We start from the raw sequence: 14,838 nt of genomic DNA on the forward strand, positions 1-14,838 counted from the left end.
ACAGCTGACCTCAGCAGCTCCTTCAGCAGCAGACTGCTGCATCCACGCTGTAAGAAGGAACGCTACCACATGTCCTTCATCACAACTGACACCAGGCTGAGTCAACAACAACCCACATGTTAGACTTGGCCTGGTTTTATTGTTTTACACATATAAATGTGGTTTGTGCGCTGCCTCATGTTGCATGAACCACTACCTCAGCGTCTCATAGTATAGCTCCAAGGCTCACTAGTACTGCTCTCAGGCCCTGTCTGTGGATCTGCTCTATTATATGAAGGAGACGTCTAATGTGATCCTGAGTCTGTCTGCCTGTTATAAAACCTGACTGATCTTCATCTATCAGCTCAGACATAAAACTTTCAAATCTGTTAGAAATGATTGAAGTAAAGATCTTCTAGTCCACATTTAGAAGTGAATGGGTCTATAGGATTCACAGAGTTCCTGATTTCTCCTTCCTCTGGTATATCTGAAGTTCTAGCCTCTTTCCATGAGGGGGGCAGTTTGGCCTCAGTCAGAGTCAGACTGAAAGAATTCAGGAGTAGCGGGGTTAATTCCTCCCTAAATGTTTTCTACCACTGGCTGGGGAATCCGTCACTACCTGCTGTTTTGTTGGATTTTAATCTACTAATTGTGGCATCTAGTTCCTTTTTAGTGATGCTGGAAATTAGTTTTCTGTTGAGTTCCTCTCCTCTAGCCGCTAAGTCCACTGAGTCAAGGAAGTCCTTCATGTCTCCGTCTCCTTCTGCTGTGGGTTGGGTAGATAAGTTTTCATAGTCATCTTTAAAAAGCCTTTCTAGTTCTTCAGGTTCAATAGTAGTTGTTTGGTTAGGGGGTCTCTGATCTTATGTATTGTGTGAGAAGCTTGTTGGACCTTAAGTCTTCTCACCAAATAGATGCTTTAGAGGCTGATTCATAACAGGTCTGTTTAGTCAGTCTTAGTTTTCTCTCTACCTCTTGACTCAGGATGACATCTATCTGCCGTCTGACACTGATTATTTGTTGGAAAGCTGGTTCATCTTGATTATGTTTATGTTGCTCTTCCAGTCTTATTAATTGTTTAAGCAGCTTCTTCTAATCATCCTCTCTAGTCTTTTGTTGGTCAGCTGGCCTCACTATTAACCTCCCTCTCATCACAGCTTTAACCGTGTCCCATAGGACGCTAGAATCCACTGGGCTGTCCCTGTTCTGGTCTCATCCACTTATTCAGCATACCCACATTTAATCTCCACAGTGTGTTTTTGTTCCTCCTGTTTAGACGGATGCTCAGACAAATCAGTTAGTCCTATTTTACATTCCTCTGTTGTGTTGATAATCAAACAGTCTATTGTGGAGTACACTGAGTGTGGAGCAGAATAATGTGGAGTCCTCTCTAACGGATGGAGTTCTCTCCAAACATCAAACATCTCCAGTTCAGTCAGAGAGGTGCTGACTAGTTTCTACAGATGAGTCCTACTCCTCTTGGTCTTAGTTGTGTCTACGTCTCAGAATCATGTTGAAATCCCCTGCACACATTAGAGCTCCTTCATTCTCCAAGGCTATGATCTCAAACAGTCATTCCAAAAACGCTCCATCACAATTAGGTGGCACATAGACACTGACCAAAGTACAAACTACATATTTATCCAGTTTCCCTTTTACTATTACATATCTCCCTTCTTTGTCCTTTATTTCTTTAATGACATTAATATGGTGACTCCTATAAAAGGCATTTTTAAATCCAGATCTCCTCAGTTTATCGTCTTCTTGCTGAGGTAGATGTGTTTCCACTTGATTCTTTTCTTTTCTCATTTTTGCCTTCTCCTCTTTTCATTGGGTTCTTTAAGCCGTTCACATTTAAGGAGGCTGTTCTCACGTTGTTACGCTGCATCACTTATGAGAATAAAGACAAAAGAAAACATGGGTAGCCCCACTAACACTGCCAGAACAAACAGAGCAAATAAAACAGATGAACTTCCAAACAACTGAGGATCTTTGCGTCCTCCAACAGTCTGATCCCGTTGGTGGATCTAGAGGAAACCCTCTTCTATAAAGAGGGGCCTAACTTAGTAATGACACTAGGACCTACAGTGAGGGGCTTTGTCTTTCTAAATGAGTCCAACGTTAGAACTTTGAAGAAGAAAATGAAGTAACCCAGACCTCTGGTAGTCACTTTTCTTTTAGCGTAGGAACATCAGGTGAATCATTATTAACAGCTACAAACACAGGCCATAACAGGACGTTCCTACCAGTTCTTCTTCTTTTTATATTCTCTGTTCTTAAAGAACCTTCAGAACTCTTCCATCTTCTCCTTGGCTGGTGTCTCTGCTGATGTGTAGATCCTCAGGGATCCATCTCTGTGTGGAGCCGTGACTCCAGCCCGTCCACCGTCCAGGTCCTAGGTGACGGTGTCTTCTCTGTCAGTCCACGCCTCTCCACCTCCTCCTCCACCTCCGCCTCCTCCTCCTCCTCCTCCTCCACCTCCTCCTCCACCTCCTCTGTGGTGTTGGAGGTTCAGGTTCCCGTCTCCCAGTGGATCCTCTGAAACCGGACTCCGGTTGTACTCCTTTCTCTTCTGAACAACCTCTGTCACGTAGTCATGATCAACAGAGGCTCTTGTTCCTCAGGAAGCTGAAGAGGGCTGGACTCTCCTGACTCTACTGACAAACTTCTACAGGATAGAACACAATAGAACCCATCCTCTGTCTGGTGTGACAGTGTGGTATGAGAGCTGCACAGGACAGGACAGGACAGGAGGGACTTAACCTGAGTGATAAGAGCTGCACAGAGGATTGTAGGGGGGTCCTCTCCCAGATCTGGACTCAGTCCACCCAAACCGGGTCTGAAAGAGGTCCAGCTGGATCTCTGCAGATCCCACCCACCACAGAAACATCAGAACCACAACCAGCAGACTGAGAGACAGCTTCTTCTCCAGATCTGTGGAAGGTTTGCTGCTGACTACCCATATGTATATATCTGTACAGCTCTACTTTGATTTTACTCTGACACTGCTTATTCTACTGTTTATTTATTTGTTCTCACATGATGACAGTAAAGTCTTCTTGATTCTTGATGATCTAATGACAGGACTTTGTTCTCCATACCTCTCTCTGAACTCTCTCTCTCTCTCTAGGAGTAAATTCCTCTAAGTTCCTGATGATGGTCTCAGCTGGGCTCCGTTCACAGACTTTGAACCAGGAAGTTAAAATCCTCCGGTAGGTGAAGTTGAGGTCTGAGCAGGTCTTGAACAAACTTGTCCTCAGACTCACCCTCTTCTCCCTCATACGGACATTATTTCTCCAAATGGGTGAACTTGTCCTGCAGAGCTTTTTGTCCTCAGTCAGATCATCAGAGTCTTGTCAGCCTCCTGTGTCCAGTCTTCCAACTCTTCAATCCACTCAGCCTCATTGATCTTGCTGCTCTGTAGCTGCTGTTCACTGACTGTGACTTTAGCAGCTTGTTGGTTTCTATCTAGTTTAAAATCATCCAAGTCTTTTATTTCTGTTTTTAAATCCCGTATCTCCTTGCTGATAGTTTCTAGATCCAGGTGTGTTGTTTCATGGCTGACATCTCCTTCTTCATGTGACGGTTAACTAACGCTTCCTCCGTTTCGTCTGTCGTGGTGTTTTTAGTCTGAGTCGACTTTTCCTTCCCATTCCAACTTTGCTCCTTTCACGTTACAGACAACATGATTTCTAGCTCCAGTTATTTTACCTTAGACCATAGGGGTCCAACCAGATGACTACTAGAGCTGGTGTGCCGGTATTATACAGCACATGTATCCTTGATACTACAAATCCCAGAATGCTCTGCTTGTGTTTTGGTGCATCAATCAGGACAGGACCTGTAAGGACCCTCTCCTCTGTTGACAGTAGTCACAGCGTCCTCATGCTACCCCTCCCAAAAAACAGAAAGGCAGAACCCAGGAGCTTTGTGGACAGGTGGGAGACAGAATATCTGTTTAAATCTATGAAAGACAGACCTGATTTAGCATATGTGTTAAATATTAAATGATATATTGGATAGTATGAAGCTTTGCTTGTTCCATATTCAATGTTTAAGTAAAACTAGTTTAGGTCCATATGAAAAGGTTCATTGTTTTATCTGGAGGAAGAGTTTTTTCAGTAAATATCAACGTTGGCCCATGACTTTGTCCAGGTTTTAAATGTTGGCCCACTGTGTATTTGAGTTTGACCCCCCTGCCTTAGACTATGCAGAGCTCTGACCCAGCCTACTGCTCCATGTCCAAACCAGAAGTCCCTCCTGATTGGTTTTTGTAGATTTCTGTGACAAGGAAACGTCCCATACGTGGATTAAATAAATAATGTCTTATGTCTTAGGAGACAGACTGTAAAAAGGACAACCGTCCACATCTATTAATTCATTTAATATTCCTTCCCTCATTTAGTGACACAGTTATACACAGTATTATTTTATCTGTGTACATGTGATATATGAAACCAGAAGAAGAACAGACTCAGTTAAAACAGCTGTTTACTGCCAGAAGGTTCCCAACCTAACATCTGTGTTAGGAGATGAAGTGGACTGGACCAAGACCAGATTAGAACAGATGGAAATACACTCTGGATCACTGATGGACATTTATTTTACAGCTTCATGTATATTTAAACATATAAAAACACTTTAGACAGAACCCTCAAATATTTCATATATTTGTAACTTCTGCCTCACAATCCATGTCATCACATAATATCTCACAAAACGTGTACAAGACATTTCTTTATTGTCCCTTCATATGTCCTGAGAGACAGTTTAGTTTAACTGTAATAAAGTCACAGTCTGAATATAAGAATAACATTTAAATGGAAATAAAAAAAAGATTTCAACAATAAAGAAGGTCCCTTTCAACATGGAAAACAAAAGTTCACAGTTTGGTTTCCAGTAAAAAGGTTAAAAACAGATTTTCCATTAACTATATTTGATAGATTTCTGTAACAGTTTCAATGTTTCTGCTCCTGATTTGATCAGTTTGGTCAAAATTCATCAAGTCTTTATTTTTCATTGAGGCTAAATCTTTCTGAATATCATGGTGAGGACCAAAGAACATTGTCCCATGACTTTGTGGATCAGATCTTTTCTGGACACTGGTTTGTTGAGGCTTTAAAGTTTCCCTGTGAAGTAGCACCAGTCGTCTGAACAACTGCTTCCAACTGATGAGCTAAAGGAACTTGACTTCAACACAGACTCTTATTGGATATTGGAGGTAGTGACCAGAACATGAAGCTCCTTTTGGCTAAAACCATAGCTCAGTGTGTTCCAGACATAATGTGGCAGCAGTTGCAGTCAGTTCATTTAATAAATCTTAATAATAATCTTTGGCAGCGTAATGTTTTGTCTGAATCAGTGGAGCGCTACGAGGCTTCAACCCTGAGCTCCATAAATATTGATATTGCTTGTTGCTGGTCTCATAGTAATGCTGATTGTAGTTGCTCTTCTGATTCTATGACTGTAAACTCCTTAGTTTGTCAAAGACATGAGGCACAAGTCAACTCTTCCCACTGGAGCTGTGTGCATGGTGTAGATGTGCAGCTAACACACCACAGGCCGTCCTAGTACTAAGAGTTTAAATGGTTTCCTAGCAACACCACACATACTGTAGAAAGTCCTGAGTGCAGCTAAAAGCTTATTTTAACATCAAACTGCTCAATAATCCACTTTAAACTCTTTCTGTTCACATTGTTCTTCTTTCAGTGCATCTACAATATTTCTCTAGATTTTAATTCAGTTAAAAGCTTCTGTGAAAATCCTTGATTACTGTTGATTCATAAGTTTTCTAAGCTACAAAGAGCTTTAGTTTTCATTTCCATTCCTCTTAGTTTCAGTCTCCTGCTCACTGATACATGGATCTGATGTTTCTGATGAAATATTTCTGGACACTTCAGACTCATGGACGTTTCCTCTCAGGAGATTCTCAGCCTCAGTCGTCTTGATTTAATAGTCTCTGTCTGCAGGAATGAACATCAGAGTTATTTATATGTAGAGTTATAATAAAACATGGAGGTCAGATAGTTTTCTTGTGTCTTCTTTGGTAAATGTTCATCTATCTTTCATTAAAACACAGATTCATCCAGATTATTATTATTATTTTTTTTTTTATTGTTCTGAACCAGAAACCACAGAAGAAGAGACGTGTTTAAAGTAATCTCAAAGAAAATAAAGAAAATGTATGTTTTTAAATGATTTATTTATTTTAACCACTGAGAAATAAAACAAGAAAGAATGATAGAAATTAAATTTGTACAACACGGCCAAAACAAATGTGCAAACATTTCCATTTCAGTCAAAGAAAATTAAATCAACAAAATACAGCATTAAAAAAAAAAAAAAAAAAACACAACGTATTTGGATATGTTTGGAAAGCTTTATTTGGCTAGCCACATACTGTGGTGAGGTTGTGGAGTTGTCATTTTCCCAAATTCAATAAAGTTTGACAAAATAAATAAAAATAAGTTAATATATGATTCATACAGTAAATTTCCCACTGTGGGATAAATAAAGGTTTACATTTTCTCAAACATTTAAAAACAACAAATGTAGACCAAAGTGCTCATGACCACGTTACAGGCTTTGAGAAAAGTCAAAGCCTGTAACAATATATTAATAATTTTAATAATTATTAATTAATATAAAGCACGTCATACACGTGTAAAAAACAAATACACAGTCAACAGAAAAACAAAGACGTAAAAAAACAAAAATGCTCAAATAAAAATATCAGATTAAAACACAATACAAAGAAAAGCTCTTCAACTGAATTAAATGCCAAATAATAAAAATAAGTTTTAAGTAGGGATGCACCGAATATTCGGCCATCGAATATTTTCAAAAGACTTATCACCGAAACAACGAGGCTGAAACAGGATGTTGTGATGACACAAGCAACAACCGCAGCCAGCACGGGCATGTCTGCCGTGTGGACGTATCTCTCTATATAAAGAATTAGTGTTTTAAATGTTAGTCTGATCATTTATCTGCTCTACCTCCAAAACAAACAGCAAGACAAATGTTCATGTTTTTGTTTTGTTTTTTCACTTTTTATTGCGTCATGTCCGTTCAGCTTCACAGCTTCAGTTAACTCTACCGTCTGTCTCAAAGGGACAGCGCTATTTTTCTAAAGGTGTAGTGCACCAATTTTTCTTAATAAAAATAAAAACAAATATGCTCAGTCTAACATCACAGTGCAGTTAAAGTGAGCATATTCGTGCATCCCTATTTGTGAGAAGGGATTTTAAAACAGGCAGTGCAGAGGAAAAGCTGCAGCTGAGAAAGAACACTCTCGTCTGTGCTTCATCACATACTAAAACATCCTACAAACATGACTTCAAAAACATACCAAGAGAAAAAAAGGAAGAGAAAAACTTTGCAATTATACAAATTTCACATCTGAGGAATTCATATTATAGCAATATACAGTTATAACCTTTTAAATTGTCCCCCAGGGACAAATACAGTTTTCTGAATCTGAATCAGAGCATTACATTCATAGTTATCCCTGCAGAATACTCGACAAGTACACTGTCAAACCACTTCATGTAAGATTGTTTCTCCCAGTGTTAGAAGAGAGAACAATGTCTCTTCTAACACTGGGAGAAACAATAAAAACACTATAAAAGAGTTCTGCCTCTAACCTACAGACTACCAGCCTGTAGCATGTCGTCATGTTCAGAATTAGAATCATAAAAATATATCATCTTGTATATATATATCTCATTAATCATTAGTCTGCTACATAAAACAATGAAACATTCTATTTATTTGGCATTCAATATTTCATTTGGGATGAAATCAAATATAGACTTCATCACCACAACTCTAACACAGTTATCTGTAACAGCTCCATTAAAGCTCTACACACTGATGACATGTTTTTTCAACGGCTTGGTTAGTATAACTTATTTCCAGGTCACTCTAAGGAAACCTTCCTGATTCAAACAAAGCCCTCTAAATGTCACTTGAAATGTCACTTTGAGGTTCAGCTTGAAAACATACTTTTCAAATCCTCTCAACTCACTGATAGATGGATCTGATGAAATATTTCTGGACACTTCAGACTTGGACGTTTCCTTCCAGGAGACTCTCAGCCTCAGCGTTGTTGGTTCTGTTGACTACAGGAAAGAACATCAGAGTTATTTATATGTAGAGTTATTACCATTTTATTTTCCAGCTTTAGAGTTATCACAGAGTAAACCTGCTCAGCTCTCCATCAGTGGACAAAGACACTTACCAGAGTCAGAGCTGCATCTGTTTAGAGACAGATCAGTCTCTTCTGGTCCTGTGGAGAAAACAATGTGTTTACAGCTCATCTCTTCTTTCAAACCAGAAACTAAAGAGTCTGTCTGCAGGAATCACGTTTATCACAAAAATAAATGAATTAGCTTTAAGCTAACTCTGGTACTGACCACATGGTAACATTTGCAGGACTGCAGCAGAATAAATACCATCAGCTCATAAAATGTAAATATTTGCCACATTTAACAGACTCTATAAAAGAGAAATAAAACACTGACCTGGTGTAGAGTCTTCAGCCTCTGTTCCACCTGTAAATAAAGATGAAGATGAAGCGTGTTATTTCCTCCAGTCTCATGTTTCTACAATAGTCTGTGAAGTTCATTGTAAAACGCTGCAGCCTGTGCAGGACTAACTTCAAGGATCAGGTCAGCATTCAGTATTTTATTGTCAGTAAATCTCAGAACACATTCAGTGTTGGATATCTGATGATAGAAACATCAACTTCAGAGCATTTCACTAAATGTCAATCCAGAATAACATCAGCCACATGTTTTAAATCAGTCCTGAACAGACACCAACAGAAACACACTGAACATAATAAAGGAGTTACCTGAGGTAATGATTGTTCTGTGTCTGGTGGTCCATCCTGTAAATAAACACATAGTGAATGAAGTGATGATTGATGGTAGAAGTTATTGTATTAGAAGGACTTCTACTTGTCCACAGTCCAATAATAACAGAGCTCTGATAACAGACACACTCCATTGTTCTTCTGGCTGAACAGATACTGTGTAATCTTGGTGTAAATACACTACAGACAACTCTGGATTACAGGACCTACAATCATTGATGTTGTTGAACACACTGATGACACACAACACTCTACCTACCAAGAAAGCCTCGTTTCTTCAACACCACCAGAACCACAGCTAGAACCAGGACCAGGACCAGGACTCCTACCACTGCACCAATGATGACAGTGTTGTCTCCAGTGTTGTCTCCAGTGTTGTCTCCAGTGTTGTCTCCAGTGTTGTCTCCAGTGTTGTCTCCAGTGTTTCCACCTTCATGAGAGTCAGGAGGACGATGATGATCTAAAACACAGAAAACAAAAAGTCTCAGCAAAGATTCACAAACATTAAAAATATATATATTTTTTTTTCATTCTTGATTTACAAATCTTACAACAGCATAAACTATACCCTCTAGATGTGATTTAACATGTTCTCCATGATGGAGTTTTATTTCAATATTTTATTGAATCTTTCTTTATCTGTGGTTCTTAAGACTGTTTTTTTATGTGCAACTCTGCTACTGTGACCAAGCAATTTCCCTTGTTGGTGAATAAAGTTTATCTAAGTCTATTGAGACATGTCCCAACTTCCTCCATCCTATGTGCCATACATAGTGTTGTAATGTATTTCAGTGAAATTAAATGGCTTTGAAACACATTGATTTTCAATGGACAGCTGTTCATGGGGCTGAAACTAATAGTGCATCCCAAAATGATCATTGTTAACATTTCAATTCATATGGCCAGCATGACCAGAGCTTTTACTGAGAGGTGGTGGGAGGTGGGGCAGAGAGGGAGGGAGGAAAAAAAGATAGAGAAAGAAAGAAAGAGAGAGAGAGACGTAGAGAGGTTAGGAAAGGGTTGAATCGGTTTGGATCAGCAAACATAGCCTGAAAAAGTTCCCCAACACCGTCACTGCTTTTATACGAGTGATGTTTTGTTATAGTGTTTAAAACAAGACTTCAGTTTTCAGAGTTGACCAAAGATTTCCCGCACGTCACTTGATGACGATGAGGCAGCAGAATCAGTCGAGTCTCTGTTTTGAACCGTTGGCAGAGAGTTGACTGTAACACCGTCTCTGGATGTACTTGGACCTGGCTACGGTGAACAAAACTGGCTGATTGTTGGAGACTTTTAAGAGCAGTCTGGAGTTTCTCTGTGTTTAAGTGAGATAAATCCATACCCTTCTATTTCAAGATGGCGCTGCCCTGCCGGCGACATGGAGGAGGGCTCCTGCTGCAAAATGTTTGTTTACTCGTACTACTCGTTATGTCTCCGTTTATGTTCCCGTTTTACGTCGGTGTCCAGTGGGCACACTGTGCAAGACATACGCCGACAGTGACTCGAGCTCTAAACTGTTTACTTTATACATGCGCCATGAGACAGAGGGGAATGGAGCGGATAGCATTGGCGTGGCTAATCCTGTCTGGCCGGTTCATCCAGTGTTCTGCGGATGGGATCATCAACCAGCTAACGTACAGCGGAACCGAGCTGCTGGCACTGCGAGACGGCGGAGTTCTACCATTGGCAGGACTACTCAACGACGTGCCCAGGGAGCTATACCGGCATCACGGCGCAGGTCATCGTCGCGATGGGAAGGCGAGGAAGAGGGGCAAGAGAGGCGGCGTGAGACAGCGCACTCGGAGGGCTAGTAAGCTACCGCTGCCTCAAATGCTGCTTTGTAACTCCCGCTTCCTGAGAAACAAGCTGGATGAACTGCGTTTACTGGCCAGGGGTTGCTATGAATACCGTGAGTCAGGCCTAATGATTTTCACAGAGACTTGGTTTAGTAAAGATGTACCAGACAATTTTGTACAGGTAGACAGGTTTTCTCATGTACGCCTGGACAGAGACGCAAATTCGGGCAAAGTAGGGGGAGGAGGAGTATGTATTTATATCAAGGACAGTTGGTGCTCAAACTTTGCAATAAGAGACACTATATGCAACCCGGACTTGGAGCTACTGTGTGTTACTTTACGTCCACACTACCTGCCATGACAGTTCCCATGTTTTGTTCAGCGAATACTCGCAGATGCCCTCAGGGAGAAGATACAGGGTCTCCTTATGTAAACACAACCGGTTCAAACATTCCTTTGTCCCAGTGTCAGTTAAGCTCATTAATGAGCAAATGTAGGGAGGTTTTACCAGAACTGTAACATGTACCAGCATCTTTTTAATCCGTACCAGCATTTTTAATATGTACTAGCATTTGTAGTGTGTGTTCAAATATGTATCAGTACTGTATTGTGCACCGCACTTTAACATACACTGCACTTTAAATGTGTATTAGCAATGTACTTCAAGTACTAGGTAGGGCAGATTGCACAGCTCAGCTCAGATCCTCTTGCACTTTGGTCCCTATCTGGTTGCCAGTTATGTACCCTCTCCTTTGTTTGGATGTTTTATGTTTTATGTTTTATGTCTGTCTATGCAGCAGTACCCTGTCTCTAAACCAAATTTCTCCCAAGGGAGACGAATAAATGAACTTGACTTGACTTGACTTGATTCCAGTGCTTTCACACCCAGGCTGCAGAGTTTTTGAGTGTTTGATCATTTCTTTAAAGCCAGCGATCATTAAAACTTACATTTGCCATCAGACAGAGAAAAATATTCTAATTCAAATAAAATGACAAAATAATGAAATTAATCAAGAAGTGAATCTGATCTGATTCAACAATTCAGTGGTAACACCCAGCGCTATTGAAACTAGAAACACCACTGCTGTCATATTTTATTGGTTCAGGACATTTTCTAAATCAATTTATAACTGGACAAGAAGATCATGGTTGTTACATGATATGATTTGGTTCTAGCAGCCAGTTCTCTGTTTGGATCCAGTAAATTAAGTAGATGAACTACGTTTTGTTTTCTTTCCTCACTAAACAGATTTCAGATCAAGTGTCCGTCTCATCAACTGAAGCCAGGTCTGTTCAGTGTATATATTCATCTCATGTCTCATTGTAGAAATTGTGCAATTTAGTTTTTGTGACATGTAGGCACTTCTTTGGGTGAAGAGTCACTGTGAACCTCATCAGAGACTAAATCATTCTCTGGGAGCTCTTCCTAACTAAACCAGTGTGTCAGAGTATTCTCAGATGAGACTATGTGAAGACAACTTCTACCTGTTCTCTTGGTTACAATCGTCTGACTGACTTCAATTCAACCACAACTATTTCAGATGAACTCAGCTGAGTCTCAGAAACGTTTCAATCATTAGAGACCAGTCACTGCAGCCCTCTGAAATAATGTGGACATTTCAGCTCCAGTCTTCAGTCATTTTCTTCACATTTCTTTAGACAAACACTTGTAGAGACGACACTGTTAGCAGCTCTGATACAAATCAACTCTGAATCCAACCAGAGTCTAGAAAACTACACTAAATCATTTTGACATCTCTGTCATCAGAAAACTAAGAATGCAGAGATCTGTTGGACAAACATCAGAATAAAATGAATAAAACTATTAAACTTTCTTACCCCAAACCTTCTCAACACGTGAACCAGATGCAGCATAAATGACTTCACAGCTGTAATCAGACTTGTCTGACTTTTTAATCTCCACATAGTCACTTCTCTGGAAGGTGTCGTCTTCAATTGAACAAACTCCTGAACTCTTCACTCCGTCCTCTCTGGTCAGAAGACGTCCGTTCCTCCTGATATACAGAGTGATGTTGTTTGGGTAGAAGCCTGAGGCCAGACACATCAAAATGACGTTGGTCTGAACTTTAGAGATCGTTGTAAACCAGAACACATCAGGAGGAGCTGGAAGCAGAAAACATGAGGTGATGTTTGGAGGGAGGCTACGTAGCAGCATGATACAGACCAATGTCACCACACATATATCTGTAGTGAGACTTTACTTGATGTAAATAATAAAATATATTCTCATGTCTTACATGTGTCTATAAACTCAGATGAAATGATCCGTCCTCTTCCACCAGATTTAGGATCTAAAACACAGAAAACATTCACATTAGTTTCATGTTCAGTCTTTCAACACAATCCTGATCTGTTACTGAAATAATGTGGATGTTGAATCATTTTCATCTTCATCAGAGTCACATATTTTAATCATCTCCTGGAGAGAAACTAAGTTCTTTAAACAACATGAAGCTTTAGAGAAATGAAACACATCTGATCATTTAAACTTTCTACAACAGTGATCTCATTTTCATAGATCTGGAGATCAGCTACAATTTGTCTTTGTTCCCAAATAAATAAATCTATCTGAACCTAAATGCATCATGATCCAGTGTCTGAGAGAGAAACAATGATATGAAAATAATATGGAGCGTCATCAGAGTTGACATTTACTGATAACTGAGTTAATTATCTGAGCAGCTCACCAGGAAGACTATTCTTTGACTAGTCATTAATACTTTAGAAAAATAATCTTCCATTTCTCAGATCAGAATAATACCCTACAAGCTACATGTAGAGAAGTATATTCTAAAAGAAAGAAAAGTATGATAAATAAAAACTATAAAAACTTTCTTACCCCAAACCTTCTCAACACGAAAGCGAGATGCAGCATGAATGACTTCACAGCTGTAATGAGACATGTCAGACTTAGGAATGATCACTTCGTCTTCTCTCCAGAAGGTGCCGTCGTCATCTGGTCTAACTCCTGAAGTCTTCACTCCGTCCTCTTTAGTCAGAACACAGTGATTCTTCTTGATGTTCAGGATGATGTCTGCTGTGTTGAAGCCTTTAGCTCTGCACACTAAACTCAATGTGTGACTGTCAATCTCTGTACCAGTGGGACCTGAATACATCCCCACCTCAGGTTGATCTGGAAGCAGAAAACATGAGGTGATGTTTGGAGGGAGGCTACGTAGCAGCATGATACAGACCAATGTCACCACACATATGATCAGTTTACAACACTGACATCCTCATGATGAACTGAATCAGTTTTAGTTCAGTTTGTGTAAAACATTATTTTAGTTAACTTTTATTCTTTTCTCATAATAAACTGAATCACTCCATAGATGAACAATATAAACTCTTATTTGTGTCCTCACCTAAACCTTGTAGCTTTCCATCAATAATAATAATTAAAGTTATTCTGTGGTGCAGACATTTACACATTCAAACAGCACTGAACTTATTTAGTTTGTTGTCCTGGTCCATAACTCTTTCAAGTCATAAAGGTTTACTGTCACAGTTTGGTTAATGTTTATCTCAGCAGTCAGTTGTAGGAAAGGATTTGTTAGTCGCTATAAATCAAATCATTCCAACCAGTTTATAGGAACATTACATCCACCTACTGGACTGAAGCTGGACAGCTGATGGAAATAAACTCTAAATTTATTAAAAATCCAGGGATAAGTGTTATTTAGGTGGCTGATCGAAGTACTGAGGCCACTTACTCACACAGCTAGCATGGCTAGGCTAACAGCTAAAGCTAGTGCTAACATTGGTCAGAATCTGACATCATCTCACAAACATCACATCCATCACTAAGATATTAGAGGAATGATCTCGGTGCTAATGTTTTCCTTTCCTCGAAGAAGTTACACAAACTTTTCTTAAAGTTTTAACTCGACTATCAACAACGTGTTAGGAAGTTACTCACCACTGTTTACTGTCATTAGAAGAACTGGAAATAAAAAGAACAGAACTGACTCTGTTTTCATTCTAAACTTCATTCTTGTTGGTCTGTGTTGGTTCTCCTCGGTCTCTGGTTCTGTTCTCAAACTGGTTCTGGTAATAACAACCTCCTGCCTTCAGACAGGTGTTATTTTATATCCTGGATCCAGGTATCACTGGTTATAAGGAGTCTTGTTCCGGGTATGAAACAACGCTGAGCATTTCGCGCCA

At 39.7% G+C, this 14,838-nt stretch overlaps 1 protein-coding gene across 1 annotated transcript; it reads right to left on the reverse strand.

Moving 5' to 3' along the window:
• Positions 1 to 11,258: 11,258 nt before the first annotated feature.
• Positions 11,259 to 14,838, reverse strand: LOC311501952 (uncharacterized protein). Its single transcript, XM_084564025.1, has 3 exons — positions 13,514 to 14,838; positions 12,912 to 12,965; positions 11,259 to 12,777 (listed from the first exon to the last, which is right to left on the reverse strand). Exons 1-3 carry the CDS (start codon positions 13,857 to 13,859, stop codon positions 12,479 to 12,481), a joined length of 699 nt encoding a protein of 232 aa, XP_084420151.1. The 5' UTR covers positions 13,860 to 14,838; the 3' UTR covers positions 11,259 to 12,478.

This window comes from Chelon labrosus (genome assembly GCF_963514085.1).
Source record: "Chelon labrosus genome assembly, chromosome: 16".
Classification (NCBI taxonomy): domain Eukaryota; kingdom Metazoa; phylum Chordata; class Actinopteri; order Mugiliformes; family Mugilidae; genus Chelon; species Chelon labrosus.

Coding starts and splice junctions, on each gene's coding strand:
- LOC311501952 (XM_084564025.1), bottom strand. CDS start 13,859: ATGCTGCTACGTAGCCTCCCTCCAAACATCACCTCATGTTTTCTGCTT. Junction 12,966..13,513: donor TCGTGTTGAGAAGGTTTGGG/GTAAGAAAGTTT, acceptor TCTGTGTTTTAG/ATCCTAAATCTGGTGGAAGA. Junction 12,778..12,911: donor ATCTGAGTTTATAGACACAT/GTAAGACATGAG, acceptor TTCTGCTTCCAG/CTCCTCCTGATGTGTTCTGG.